The following is a 15118-nucleotide window of genomic DNA, read 5'->3' as shown; positions in this document are numbered from 1 at the left end:
TTTAACGGCATTTTTACAGACAAACCTAAGGCTACTTGTAATACATACAGTACAAAGGCATTGTGTTACCTGTATACATATGGATATTTAATAGCAAATTTATACATTTTCAAATGTAGGGATCTTTACTGGATAGGATAAACCAGTTGCCAAACTATACTTTATCATCTACATCTACATTATAATTATTGGCTGTTCACACTATATCTGGGCCAAGCTCAGGAAAATGTTTCTTGGAGTTGATGGAAAGTTTCTTTGTTTCATTTTGCTTCCATTTTACATTCTAATATTCTAAAAGTGAAAGAAATATGGAAATGTCATTTCACACTCAAACCCTGTGAAATAATTATGCTTAGACGTCATTCAAGAGGCTGCTCGCTCCTACCTGTCAAGGAAAAGTCCAGAGAGAGAGAGAGACTGACTGGCATTTTGCAGAAAAAAGAACATAGTTTAGGAAAAACAAACCACTTAATTTGGTCTGAATAAATGAATACATCTTTATATAAAGTACAAATTGATTGCATTGGGGGTTGGAATATGCAATGCGACGTGAACATTTTGCAATAGGATACACAAAGGCACATTACCATCAAATAGTTATAGTAATTCTTTTTGTCTTATAGTTCTAAAAACCTCCATAATTTAACAAGGCTGCCAAACAGACAATGGAGTAGCCTACCACATTGGCATTTGTCTAGAGACCACAGTGTTGACCCGGCACACACACACACACACACACACACACACACACACACACACACACACACACACACACACACACACACACACACACACACACACACACACACACACACACACACACACACACACACACACACACACACACACAGAGGGGAGGGAGTGCATGTGAGTGTGCAGGCCCAGTGTGTCGGGTTCCAGCACCAGGAGAGCGATGGAGTGGCCGGCCGGTCCAGGCAGCAGAGAGCTGGGACAGTGAGGATGGTCCTCAGACAGCAGAGAGCTGGGACAGTGAGGATGGTCCACACAGACAGCAGAGAGATGGGACAGTGAGGATGGTCCTCAGACAGCAGAGAGATGGGACAGTGAGGATGGTCCTCAGACAGCAGAGAGATGGGACAGTGAGGATGGTCCTCAGACAGCAGAGAGATGGGACAGTGAGGATGGTCCTCAGACAGCAGAGAGATGGGACAGTGAGGATGGTCCTCAGACAGCAGAGAGCTGGGACAGTGAGGATGGTCCTCAGACAGCAGAGAGCTGGGACAGTGAGGATGGTCCTCAGACAGCAGGGACAGTGAGGATGGTCCTCAGACAGCAGAGAGATGGGACAGTGGGATGGTCCTCAGACAGCAGAGAGATGGGACAGTGAGGATGGTCCTCAGACAGCAGGGACAGTGAGGATGGTCCTCAGACAGCAGAGAGATGGGACAGTGAGGATGGTCCTCAGACAGCAGAGAGCTGGGACAGTGAGGATGGTCCTCAGACAGCAGAGAGCTGGGACAGTGAGGATGGTCCACACAGACAGCAGAGAGCTGGGACAGTGAGGATGGTCCACACAGACAGCAGAGAGATGGGACAGTGAGGATGGTCCTCAGACAGCAGAGAGATGGGACAGTGAGGATGGTCCACACAGACAGCAGAGAGATGGGGTAGTGAGTGTGAGGATGAGGCAGTGGAGCATAAGGCTGGGGCCGGTGCTCAAAGGCCAGGCCAGAGACAGTGTTGTCCAGATGGACTGCTACTGTGTGTTGTGTAGGGACAGTGGTGTCCAGATGGACAGCTGCTGTGTGATTCGGCATAAACGGGAAGCAGCTGTGGCCAGCGCCGAGCCCCCACGCTTCACTGGGACCCGGCGGGGGAGGGAGGGAGGGAGGGCATTTGCATGAGAGGGATAATGTGGCCAAAAGCATCTCCTGCCCTGCCAGAATCCCAAATCTCACTTCTCCTTTTCAGCCAGCCCAGTTGACTGAAATACCCCTTTAAGAATGAGAGTTGAGCAAATCGGGAGGATCCAACCATTTTCAGATGCCCTTACTTCAAGACACCCTAAAGTCAAACATCTGTTTTTCTTCTTGTTCCTACGGCTGAGCTTCACTGTGCAGAATGATGTCTGTGCAGAGTTGAACACTAGAAGGCTGTTTTCACAATTGTCTGCTAAAAGTGGAACGTTTCGGTTTCTCTGAGCTCACTGAAGAGGCGATTTTCAACGTGCATGATTTGTGATATTGCAAATACTGGAGCCAATCCCTGTCCAGTATTCAGAAGTTAAAGCCCCACCAACACATTCTCACTCCCAACTCATCATATACTGCAGATCGGTCAGGAACTCTTCTTTGCCACAAGTTGGGAGTGAGAATATGTTGAAAGCCCGTGTTGTATGCTGTGATGGGCTAGTTAGCTTCCAGGTAACCCTGATTGGGTGCTTTGTCTTTTTAAATGAGGGAGAAGGAGGGGAAGTCATTGTAAGCATTTTAACAAGATAATATAACCTTTTTTGTGGGGGAAACCATCAGACACAAATTATTATTCAAAGTAGAGTATTTTATATACATCTTAAAACATGACTTTAGGGGGTCTTTAAGGTATAGAAGAAGATCAAACCACATTTCTTCACACTCCGTACATGTCCCATTAATGGATGGTTGGTTTGTGATCAAATAACCCTAATGGTGTAAAATGCGTTCATTTTGATACTTCCTCACACAGGATCACAATGAGCATGAATAAATTCACATGAGTAGCTCTCCGTTAAACTGATGCTTTGGACAATAGACACTAGAGGTAATGTAACCTGAAACTGGGCTGAGTATGAGACAGCATGGATGTATTTCATATAGACCCTTCTGATTGTAAACTGCATGAAACAATTAGTCCAACTGCCAGTATGTAACATTATTTGTGTTAAATTCAAACCTTTAATGAAATAATTATTATTATACAAATGGCCAGTATCTCCTGCATCCTCTCTGGCAAAGATGCCTCATATCATATTAAGCTTGGAGCTCAATTTCATATATTGATGTTCCAAAATGCAAGCAGTAATACTTTTGACTATATATTTTTTGGACAAGTCTTCAAAGCATGTGCTTTTGGCCACACAACCTCAGATGTGACCACAAAATCATTGCTGCACAAAATTGAGCTATCACACACAGTTATCAGTTCATGGAGCCGACATCCTGGGTGGGTGGCACCAGAGGAGGCCTGTGCATCTGTCCCGGTCCAGCTGTGATGAGTCCTGTGTTCTGGTTCTGAGACAGTCCCGCCGGGCCTGCTGGGATCTGTGACTACTTCCACTGCTGGCTAATTCCACAAAGTTTCAACGCTGTGGCCAACCACACAAACGCTGAAATATTTATCAGGGACTGGACAAAAAGATGAAAAATGAATGAAAGTCTTTTTTCATGGTCTTCCAGTTTTTCAAAGACTGTTTCATGAAAATTACATGACAATTTCATTTCATGTGTGCACAATCTATAATGGTCTCCTCTTTCAACAGCACAGTATATGACCAGTGAGGCGTTGTGGGGCCAAAGACATCAACAGCATTAAAATCCCTGCTGACCAGAACTAGCAGTTGGTGCTGGAGGAACAGTTTTGTGCTGTACGTGGACAGGTAGTACTCTTGCATTTACTGTATTGAGACCAATAGCAAAGACATCAACTGGACAGAACTATTCAAGATAGCTGTAAACTTACACACCTTCAAAGCGGTCACTACTAGGCCTATAAATCAAATACTAAAACGATAGCAATTAGTTGGCACGTGCTTACTGTCGTAACATAATCTAATAAAAGGCATGTATTGCTGTAACACGTCCCTGTTGTCTCCACTGCTGTCTTCATCACTAACAGGAAGGGAGGCAAAGTGTGTTTTTATCATGAGGCCAGGATACTGTCGGCGTTGCCCAACTTCCGCGGGTATGATTAGCACATATAGCTCCAGGAACTTTTCAGGACTATGAGAATTAAGGCGAAATGTTGGGTGACACCACAGACAGATGTTAGTCAACCTCCCAACCAGTGACAGATCAACAACTCTCTCTCCCCACTCCCAACAGAGTGAACACTGCCCTCTGTGGATTAGAAGGGCAGGACCGAGTGGGGGGGAAGGGGAAATTAATACACTGCCTTTATATTCTTCTCTGCTGCAATGTTTTGTTCCTGTGGTATAAAAGGAAAACATTTACAAAGGAGTTATTTGGCGATTTTTTATTTTATTAGGAACAAATTACGTAGGAAATCCAGTAAAGAACAATATTGAAACAAAACTAAAACCTGTGGGTGAAGTAGAGAGATGGCATGAATGAAGGAGTGAAGAGAAACCAAAAGAAAAGAAAAAGAGAATGCCTCCGGGAACAAATACTACCCTGCAAAGAATGCATTTTGAAACTTGTCTAAAAGTGATACCACTATCTATTTCTGAGTTTATAAAGATCATGACGAACCAAAAATGTGTATCAACTTCTGAAACTCTCAAAAATAAACTAAATCATTACTGGCACAACGGGCATGGCCAGAAGCTTCACCTTTGACCATCAAAGCCATGACTGTGGAGATCAAGTGTTGGACATAGTGAACCTGGTTGGAACAAGCTATTGATCTAACATCAAGCATACAAGAGTGTCAGAGAACTTCACACCAAAAACACTGGGACTCTTGGCAACCTTGTTGACAGGGAGATTAGCAATGTAATTTGTCTTTGCTTTTCAAGTGGAGGAAAATCCTCCCCTCCTCCCATCCAAAAAGCCCTCATCAACTCAGGTGTCAATGAAACAATTCCCACTTCCTGAGAACATGTACAGTACACAGCGCACCTGTGCCTGCTGCCCACACTGAATCACAAAGCAGTCGTCAAGAAAGTAGCATAAACACCTGGACATCATTTGAATGCAATATGCAAACTGCTGGGAACAATTTGTGTATTTTGAAATATGACTGAAAGTTGACAAATCCTTCACTTGTCTCACTACAAAGTGCATAAAGATGATGATAAGAACTAAATGGCTGCATGTCATAAGGTCTCCAATGGCAATAAAGCATATGTGCCGAAGTGCTGACAATGTCATGACCTTGTTGTGTCTACGTCTTTGTCCAGAGGAAATCAGTGCAAGTGGTTCTGAGACTCAGTGAGGAGTTACAACAATGAACCGGCCATCAAGAGGAAAAAACAACAACAGAGAAATCAAACATGTCAAATGGGACAAATTTAACATTTTGCACTAGTAGGAAACAAAGAAACGGGTGAAGATTTTTTTCCCTTCGATTTTTGAGAGTCCTGTTCAGCGTCCGCATCCAAAAGTCTTGTTCCACTCCTCGTACAGCTCCAGGTCTTTTGAAGACACGCTGGGCCGCACGGTCCTCAGCGCCTCCTGGAAGTCGCCGTGCAGGATGGGGCGCACCTGATCAGCGGTGATGGTGGCGATGTCGCTGAACTGGATGCTGCGGATGGGGCCCAGCGCCGCCTCCCGACACAGCTGAGTCATATCGGCCCCCGAGAAGCCCTCCGTCCCCGACACCACGGTCTCCAGCTCCTCCTCTCCCAGATGATGCCTCTCCTGAATAGGATCATCATGATTTACACAATGCAGAAAAAAAAACAGACGGAATCATGGAATTCTGTAATAAAATTTGAATCAACTGTAAAACATGGAACATTGCAGAATTTTCCATAGTTTTGGCTGAAATTGATACAAGTAGGCCTAATTATCAGAATCAAAAGTAGACCTAATAATTGTAGCAACCTAAAAATGAACCTAAATGATTTCATAATTTTAACAATAGGCCTAGAGAAATAATTCAGTTTTCAATTGGGGTGTTTTGAGTCACCTCACAACTTGGTTTTCCCTTTGAGAAACAACATGTCGAAGAGGCTGTCTGAGAGAGCCAAGTAATAAATAAATAAATGAATGGAATTTGGAAAATCAATAGATTTCAGATCATGGCCCTCCCTACCTGAACCATGAGGTTGGTCACTATCTGCCGTCGGGCGGCAGCTTCCGGCAGGGGGATGTACAGCCTCTTGGACAGGCGTCGGCGGGCCGCCTCGTCTATCTCCTGAGGCCGGTTGGTGGCGCCCACCACCAGGATGCGGTCCTCGGCCGCCGTGGCCGCGCCGTCCAGCTGGACCAAGAACTCCGTCTTGATCCGCCGCGACGAGTCGTGCTCCCCGTCCGTCCGCTGGGACAGCAGGGAGTCGATCTCGTCGATGAAGATGACCGCTGGCTGGTGGCAGCGGGCGATGGCGAACAGGGCGCGCACCATTTTCTCCCCGTCGCCCACCCACTTGGAGGTCAGCGATGACGCGCTGATGCTGAAAAAGGTAGCGCCCGACTGGCAAGCTATACACTTCCCGATGAGAGTCTTGCCGGTCCCCGGGGGTCCGAACAAGAGGATGCCTTTGGGTGGACCACGCAGGCCAGTGAAGATGTCCGGTCGCAGCATGGGCCAAACCACGATCTCTTTTATGGTGGCCTTGGCAAACTCCAGGCCCGCGATGTCTTCCCAGGACACAGGAGGGCCGTTGTCCATGATTTCGCTCATGATCAGCTCAATTATTTTGGGCTCAAAGTTTTTCAGACGCTCATCCAGGAGCTGCGTCTCTTGGGCGGAGCTGTAGCCGGCCCCGCCTTCCTGCTCCTCCTGCTTCGGCATCGGTGACACAAAAGGCCTGTTGGTGCCCAGGGACTTCTTCATGGCCGCCGCCATCCCAGGCGCCTGACCTCTCTGGTGCTGGTGGGAGTGTTTTTTGTGCTGATCAACGATAAGCTGCTCGTGAGCCGTTTTGAAATTACTGCCGGCTCGCGGCTCAGTAACCGCCTGACCGCGTTGCGCCCCCCTGCTCCCGCCTTCCCCTCCGTTTGGGGTGTAGAAGTTCTTCCGCTTAGTTTGGTTGGAGGTGGGGAAGAAGGAGGCCTGGTAGTTTTGCGTGCCACCGGCAGGTCCTGGGTTCCTCTGTGGAGGAACTGAAGACGTGGGATCAAACACAGACTGTGGCCGCGCTGCTGGGGGCCGGGAGAACAGTAGATTACCGCTGGTGCCGCTACCACCCTCTGTTTTAGGCTGTGGGGGTGCTACTGCAGACTTGAATAATGGAGGCTCTGCCCTGACCCGCGTAGAGGGAACAGACAGGGAGCTGCCACTGCTCTCTGGTCCAACAGATATGTCAACATCTGCTGGTGCCACCAGGGAGCCTCCTCCTCCTCCTCCCCTCGTCCCTGCCTGAATCATCTTCTGCACGCACGGCAGCTCCAGCACGCTCTCGGCGGTCAGGGACGACTCCCACTTGTCGCTGTGGTTCTTCTGACTGCGGGCCAGGTGCAGCGCGCTCTCTGCATAGTTGTTGAGCCCTGTGTGAGGGTGGTCGGAGTCCACCACTGCGGCGTAGTGCTCCGTGTAGGTCCTGAACAGGCTGGCCATTCCGGGCTGAGAGAGCTGGGAGCTTGCCCATGCATACTGAATGGAGAGGATGTGCGCCCGGTAGGCGTCCGCCGTCTGTTCAGGTGTGCAGGTGCCAGATGAAATGTCAAAGGACCTCCTCTGCCACTCGTCCAGGTGTGGCCCGCTCATGCCTGGCCTGCTCCAGCCTGTTTGAAGGACAGGGGGATGGGAGACATTAAAAATAGATGACCCCAGAAACAGCCAGGGCAGATGTACATGACACACTATCTATCCCAACACAAAAACATAACATTAGATACTGTCTGCAGCAGAGAATATGATTTGACATGTGACTGAGGCACGTGACTTAGAGATCATATGAAACGAGGCAATATGGTATTCAGTAGGATAGACAGGAACTGAATTACCCCGGAAAGAAATTCAGGTATAATTTCAGTTATAATGCTGCTGCAATGTCCAGTCGATCTAGGTTAACACTCCACTGACAGACTGGAATGGCTAACGATACAACGATACAAAGCAGCGCCTACAAGCTAGTATGCTGCGATATTCAGAAATGTCAGTTAGTTACGGTTAGTAGTGATAAAGCAACTTTATTGTGAGTTTAGTTATGACAAAAGCGAATGCAGGCGAGCTAGTCCTGTCTGACTTGTTCCCGCCAGCTGCTTGCTAGCCGTAAAGTGAGACGTACTCTGCTGAAAATAATTGGGACCCAGTAGCAGGATTCACAGCAATTTAGGAGTGCTCGTAATCCTGTGCGTTTCTCGTCAACCCCTTTTTTCGTAACTTTGGCGTAGCCCTTTTTGTATAAATTGGTAATAGTACGACACAGACTTACCCACTGCGAGATCCTTTCTCGTGAGTTGTCTCTGTTTTAATGTGTGTGGAGATTTGGTGGAGAGAGTGGAGAGAGTGGAGTTAGTAGCAAAGTCTAGGACGCCACCTTGTGGCCATAATACAATAAAGCAATGTAATAATGATCGCGTTGCTTTCTGGGAAATGTAGTATCTTCGATACTACTCGAATCAGTTGTAATACTGAATCGAGATATAATAAACACTCTTGAATAATATGTATTTGTAAATGATTTGTATTTAGAGGCGCGATGGACTTTTATTGCACATATAAAAGAGTTTTGAATAAACTAGACGACACGTCATTTTACGCGTTGACTACACTAACCACAACCCCGGGGGTAACTGTCTGCCTTTCCGAAGCCCTGCCACTCCGAACGTTAACTTCCATTATTCGGACTGGCGGTCGTTCACCTTAGAAGCCGCAATGCCGACCTTAGGTTTAGGCGTGGGGGTGGGAGAGGTTAGGTTTTGGGTTAGGGTCTGGGGGAGGTTAGGTTTAGGCATGGGGGGAGGTTAGGTTTGGCGTGGGAAAATGGGGAATATAGAACCCGGGGAACATAGACATGATCCCTTTCTGAGTGCCGATATTTCGGAGTGGCAGAACGTCGGAGTGGCAGCACGTCGGAGTGGCAGCATGTAACCAACCCCGGGGGCGTTGTGTTTATGCTGCTGTCTGTCGATTGAGGATGACAGCAGCGGCTGCTGAGCTCAGAGACGATGAGCTCCAGAGAATAAAGACACAGCCCGTGGGAAAAATATATACGTGCTTACCACCATTGTCTAGCTAGCCAATGTTAACGTTACTTACCATTAAGTGTTTAGTACTCGTCTTTGAGGCTTAGTAGACTACCAACAAAGTTCCTGGATAGCTAGCTGCTGACTTTGGTAACGTTAGCAGTTAGCAAAGCCGGAGAGAGGCTCTGTCCAGACAGGACACTGGGCAGGCACACCCTAATCTGGACACACTCTGAAGGAAACTGTCTGCTAGGCGGCATGAAGTAGCTAGTATTCGCTGTGTTGTTACGCTGGTCTTTGTCTAACGGTAGACCGCTGAATTGTAGCGTTGCAGCTGTGGGTCGTTGGATATGACTGATTTATCATCATGCCACCACAGACAGAGGAGATAACCCCGACCACCAGTCTGCCTGCTGCAGCGCCAACCAGACAGCCAAGCGACTATAGCCAGAAAGCTATCCACACAGTCGTGCTGTAACTGCTCACCCCTCCGTCAGTATTGTGGTGTCGTGATGAATGCCGCGATGTACACCTTTGTCAGCCGTGACGACAGCAGCACGGTCTATGCAGAAGTTTCCAAGATCCTCGTCTCCACCGGACAATGGAAGAGGCTGAAAAGAGACAATCCCAGATTCAACTTGATGCTGGGTGAACGGAACAGACTGCCCTTTGGACGTCTAGGTAAATCATCACGATTGCCTCATTTCACTCACAACAGACTTGTTGTTATACAATTGTGCTATGTTTGGTGTCCACCCACCCGGGATGAGACAGTGAGTGGCTGTGCACAATGATGCTGCTATAGCTCTTCCAGCATGCTGTGGGGAAGAGATAATAGATAAATCCCTGCCAGCCTGCACTGCAGTGTCCCTCATCAACATCTGCAGTCTAGGCCCAGGCGGTTCCGCTATTTGGATGTATTTTTGTAATGTATTCACTTGCTCTCTGCAGGCCATGAACCAGGACTGGTGCAACTGGTGAATTACTACAGAGGAGCAGACAAGCTTTGCAGAAAAGCCTCCATGGTCAAGTATGTATACCAAAGCCGTTCAAATGTAAAAAAAAAAAAATCATTCTCATGTTTTGTCAATTCAATTCATGCTGCTGTTGTGTTTTCTAGAAGTAAATTATTCACTGGATGATGCATTAGCTGACCATTGTTCCATTGACGTGACCATTGAACAGGCTAATAAAGACAAGCTCGGAGCTTTCGGACTGCTGCGGCTGGTTCCCAGAGTCCTACATCATCTACCCCACTAACCTCAACACTCCTGTCGCGCCAGCCAAGAATGGCATTAGCCACCTGAAGAACAATCCCAAGACGGATGAGCGGGAAGTTTTCTTAGCCTCCTATCACTCTAAAAAAGAAAGCGGGGAGGGGACAGTGTGGATAGCTAAGTCGTCCGCCGGCGCTAAGGGTAAGCTGTATTATCTGTCATGTGACTCATGTGTCTCAGCTGATCTGTAGAAAGAGTGCCAAAAACGTCTTGTTATGATGGATGGATAAACTCTGTTGTGAAATGGTCTCATGGTCATGGTGTGTTTAACGTATGATTTATTGTTGTTGCAACAGGTGCTGGGATTTTGATATCGCATGATGCAAATGAGTTGCTGGAGTACATTGATAATCAGGGACAGGTTCATGTTATTCAGAAGTACCTCGAGAGACCTCTTCTTCTGGAGCCTGGCCATCGCAAGTTTGACATCAGGCAAGTGTTACTGTACCTGGGCTTTTTACATGTCGAATACAAACCCAACAGAGGATTATGCTAGTTTGTTTGGACTTTGTAACTGAGGAAAATGCAATGCCGTTGTTAGGAGCTGGGTGCTCGTAGACCATCAGTACAACATCTACTTGTATCGGGAGGGTGTGCTGCGGACTTCCTCGGAGCCCTACAACAGCTCGGACCTCCAGGACATGACCAGCCACCTGACCAACCACTGCATCCAGAAGGAGCACTCCCAGAACTACGGGCGCTACGAGGAGGGGAACGAGATGTTCTTCGACGAGTTCAGGCAGTACCTGCTCGCCACCCACAGCGTCGCCCTGGAGACCACCATATTACCTCAGATCAAGCAGATCATAAAGTAGGCCCTCCTCTGTTGTTGTTGCTTTTTGACCACAGCTTATAAAAAGGTTACAGCGGTTGTCTACTTTTTGCAAATCTGCCGTTTCTTTAAAGGGATAATACGTATGATTTTTTTTAACCATCCCTTAGCACAAAATGACATAGTATATCAACAGGGGGTTGATAGGGGTTGTTGATCGATAAAATTAATCAACAATTACTTCACTAGGTGCTGAGATTTCTGGCTTTCAAAACTCGCTCTCCAACATACTGGCATTTTCAACTGCTCAGTGATGGAATTCGCTGCTACGAGCATCTGAATGGCGCTGCAGTGCAAACATTTGAGCAACGAAAGCTAATAAGCCTAAAAAGGCAAATCACAATGCAGTATTCTTATTCCAGTATTTCACATGGTGTCACGTGATATATATATATATATAGATATATGTATGTGTCTTCACTTGACATTTATGTTGATCTCTGCTCTAATCAACTAGCTTATTGCTTTCTATTGTGAAAATTGAACTTTATTATTACGAATAGTAATAATAAAGTAGTTATGAATACAGGCCACGGGGGCGGGGCTTGTGCTAGAGACTTGTGTAGGATAAGAGGTTTATCAATGTTGTTGCAATTCCTATTGGTCAGCGTCACCCAATAGAAGTCAATAAAGCTCACAGATGACTTCATGTCCCTTTAAATTGTTCTAAATGAATTGTAGCACAAGACCTTACGTGGCCTTCACAGTAGCTGCAGTAGCTTTGGTGTTGGTTACAGAAACGGTGACATGCTTAGCAATGGCTTTGCTGTGTGATCTGCCAGGAGCTGTCTGACATGTATCGAGCCGGTCATCAGCACCAAGCACCTGTCCTACCAGAGCTTCCAGCTCTTTGGCTTCGACTTCATGCTGGACGAGAGCTTCAAGGTGTGGCTGATTGAGATCAACGGAGCTCCGGCCTGTGCACAGTCAGTACCGTTCTTCTAATCAATTCATCGTGCTTCACATGTCTCTTTCTCATCGGTTTTCCCGTTCCTTTAGCAAAGCCCTCTTCCATGTGTCATCTGGTAGCATTTATCGCTTTCTACTGCTCCTGTTCACATCTTATTTATTAAGTCTATATAGAGACACTGCGGAGCGCGTCACAGTTGGAAAGCCACGCCCACCGATGGGGAAACTGGATCGCTAGTTCACAGGCAAAGGCGGCTGTCGAGAGGAAATCTCATCAGATATGGTCCGGACAGTCTGACGAGGTTTTTCCTGTTTTCAAGTAGATACATCTGTCAAAGAATTGTTTCAGCACTCTGCCTCTGTCAGACAGGAGAATGTACAGTATATCGAAAAAAACAAACTTAATGGCCTCCGTCAGACGTCCTTTCAATTAATGTTACTCCAATAAAGCTGGATAATAAATGATCCCACACAGTGGCCTGACATGAAATACTTTGAGATTTACCAGTAATGTTACTTGATTTAATCATCAGGTAAGATAATATCTATTGATATTTAATCATTTCACTTCATATCTAAAAATCTGAAATACAGCTACAAATACTGATACAGTATGAGTATGCTATTCAGCCTAGTTTGAGTGACACTGCTGTTAAAGTGGATTGATGCGAAGTTAAAACTATCATATCATTAGATAGCAAGTCAGTGAGATTTCGCATTACTTTTGTACCCTGTGTGTAGCCTACTGGCAGTCAATGAACACAACCAACGCAACCCATCTGTTTTATAGAGAGGAACTGGCTAGATCCACATTTTTCTTCTCAATGGCTTCCTTGTTTTGCTCGGGAGTACAAAAAAATTATAATTGGTGATTTTTTTATATTTGTTGTCTGCACAGCCCCACCACACAACAGCTTTTAGCCAGGTTTAATTCAAGGCAATTGATGCTGGTGTATGGAAGTGAATAGGGAGCTTTCCCCTGTAATGGGCGTGGCCTATTTCATGCAGTGTCTCTTATTGGAGAATGTTTTTGGCTAGTTTTTAACAATATGAGGAAAGCAAGTTTTGAATTCTCTTTTTCCTAATGATCTAAAAAATGATATTGTGTTGGGTGGCATGTGCTCCACTGTCTTCAGGCCAGCATTAGCTTGTGCTCGCTTGTCTCCCACGGAGGGTCAGACTCCGAAATAGGAAATCCTTTGAAAGTTTTTCCATTGTTCAAAACTAAGCTATTGTGTTTGTTGTGCTTTGCTCCTAAATGGACATTTTATTTTTGGAACTTTGACTTTATCATGAAGTTGAATGTCTTGCGGTTGTAAACGTGTCAATCGCAATTGATTTTCCACACTAGATAATGGAATCAGTCATAGTTAGCGGTGGCTTGTGACCACTTTCTAATGATTCTGTTTGAGCTCATCAAATCAGTTGAACAAGCGCGAGAGCAAACAAATTCCTCTGTTGATCTCTCCCCCTCCTCCAGGAAGCTATATCCGGAGCTATGCCAAGGTATCGTGGACGTGGCTATCTCCAGCGTCTTCACCCTGAACAACAGTGGCGGCGACTCGTCGTGCGCCTCCTCTTCCCCGTATTCCTCCTCGCCCTCCTTCTCCACGATCACCACCAACTCCTGCTCCTCTCCCAAACTGAGAGCGCCGCTCCACGTGGGCCCCTTCACCCGCCTGTAAGCGCACGCCGATGTTCCCCTCCCTCTCCCCCTTGCTAGATCTTACTAGAAGCTCCCTTCACGCTCCGTCCATCAGTCCTAAACTGTTCCCAAGAGGTAGAACATGCCAGCAAGCCTAGCCTTTAATCGCCCTTTGCCTGCAGAGCCTGGAGGGAATCGATGTATTTATGGAAAATCGCCCGATCCGCGTCAAAACGATGCAGTAGATTCTCTGCTCCCTCTGTGAATGAGCTTATTTGAGACGGCGTGGTGGACGCAGATTATGAACGTGAGGTTGAAGGTAAAGTATGAACCGACGGAGCAGCAAAACATCTGGGGGGGGGGGGCTTTCAGAACGATGGTAGATGCCCTTCCATCTCAGTGGCATCCACCATTTCCCCCCAAGTGGATGGATGGTGACAGAGGTCTGGAGGATGCGACCCCTGACACTGTAGTGCCTTACATCTCCACCCATGCTCCCTTAAAAAAAGACTTGGCTTGCTCTGCTACCATTGAGTCGTGCGTGTCCTATAAGCCTTTGCACTGTTGATGGGCAAAGTCCGTGTGTCTGCTGTGCGCGCGCTGTCGTTCTGATGAATCCGCGGGAGTCCACAAACGTAAAAGAGATGCCTTTCATGTTTTGAATTGTAGTCGATTTTTTTTAGAATTTCAGATGTTATTTTCCTCACGGTCTCAAAATGGAGGGAAAAGAAGTATATGTATAAACGGCAGTATATGTACTGCTCTACTGTATTGATTATCAGTGTTGGGCAAGTTACTTTCAAAATGTAATATACTATATATTACTAGTTACTTTAATTTGAAAGTAATAAGTTACTTTACAATATTACTTTCTGTGTAGAGTAACTCGTTACTTATTTCACAACTTTTGCATTACTTTTACCAAAACAACAGCAGCAGAATGACATCGCCGCCCCAGAACCATCCCGAAAAATGATTTCAACCGCCTTGAAGTCAGTGTAAACAATCCAAAATTCGAAATGTTATTCTTTTCCTTTGTTATTGTCATCTATAGTGGTTATTTGCATAAAAACACAGTTTGATTAGGAAATGATTGTATCTTTTTTAAATATGTGCTTTGATTTAGTAAAATGTAACTCAATTTGTAACTTGAGTTACTTGACAAAGTAACTGGTATAATATTACTGAAATCCTATAAGTAATAAGTTATATTACTGAGTTACTACTAAATGTAATATATTACATGTTACTTTTGTAATGAGTTACCCCCAACACTGTTGATTATACAGTAGATGTACCCATTTGTTTCAATGAGAAATGCTCACAACAATGGTAAGAAGCGAGAGAGAGAATACTGTATGTAGAAATGTGTAAGGACTGATGGTGATGCTCCCCCCCCCCCCCCCCCCAAATGTGATCGACGAGGAAAAATAATGTAAAATTTGAAAAATGTCAACATTCCTCCTACCTTGCTGTGTAAACA

General features: G+C 46.0%; 2 protein-coding genes across 2 annotated transcripts; one reads left to right on the top strand and one right to left on the bottom strand.

Annotated features, from left to right (window-relative positions):
• Positions 1-4269: 4269 nt before the first annotated feature.
• On the bottom strand, positions 4270-8262 carry fignl1 (fidgetin-like 1). The gene is made up of 3 exons (XM_083658059.1): positions 8219-8262; positions 5935-7565; positions 4270-5537 (listed from the first exon to the last, which is right to left on the bottom strand). Exons 2-3 carry the CDS (start codon positions 7546-7548, stop codon positions 5262-5264), a joined length of 1890 nt encoding a protein of 629 aa, XP_083514185.1. The 5' UTR covers positions 7549-7565; positions 8219-8262; the 3' UTR covers positions 4270-5261.
• Positions 8263-9481: 1219 nt separating this feature from the next.
• ttl (tubulin tyrosine ligase) lies at positions 9482-13675 on the top strand (the record flags this gene model as incomplete). Its single annotated transcript, XM_083658047.1, has 7 exons — positions 9482-9653; positions 9924-10002; positions 10158-10390; positions 10546-10693; positions 10791-11060; positions 11864-12007; positions 13471-13675. Exons 1-7 carry the CDS (start codon positions 9485-9487, stop codon positions 13673-13675), a joined length of 1248 nt encoding a protein of 415 aa, XP_083514173.1. The 5' UTR covers positions 9482-9484.
• Positions 13676-15118: the final 1443 nt, after the last annotated feature.

Source organism: Poromitra crassiceps, assembly GCF_964638095.1.
Source record: "Poromitra crassiceps genome assembly, chromosome: 22".
Taxonomy (NCBI): domain Eukaryota; kingdom Metazoa; phylum Chordata; class Actinopteri; order Beryciformes; family Melamphaidae; genus Poromitra; species Poromitra crassiceps.
The sequence above is the reverse complement of the archived record's forward strand: the minus strand, read 5'-3'. Positions and strand labels throughout refer to the sequence as shown.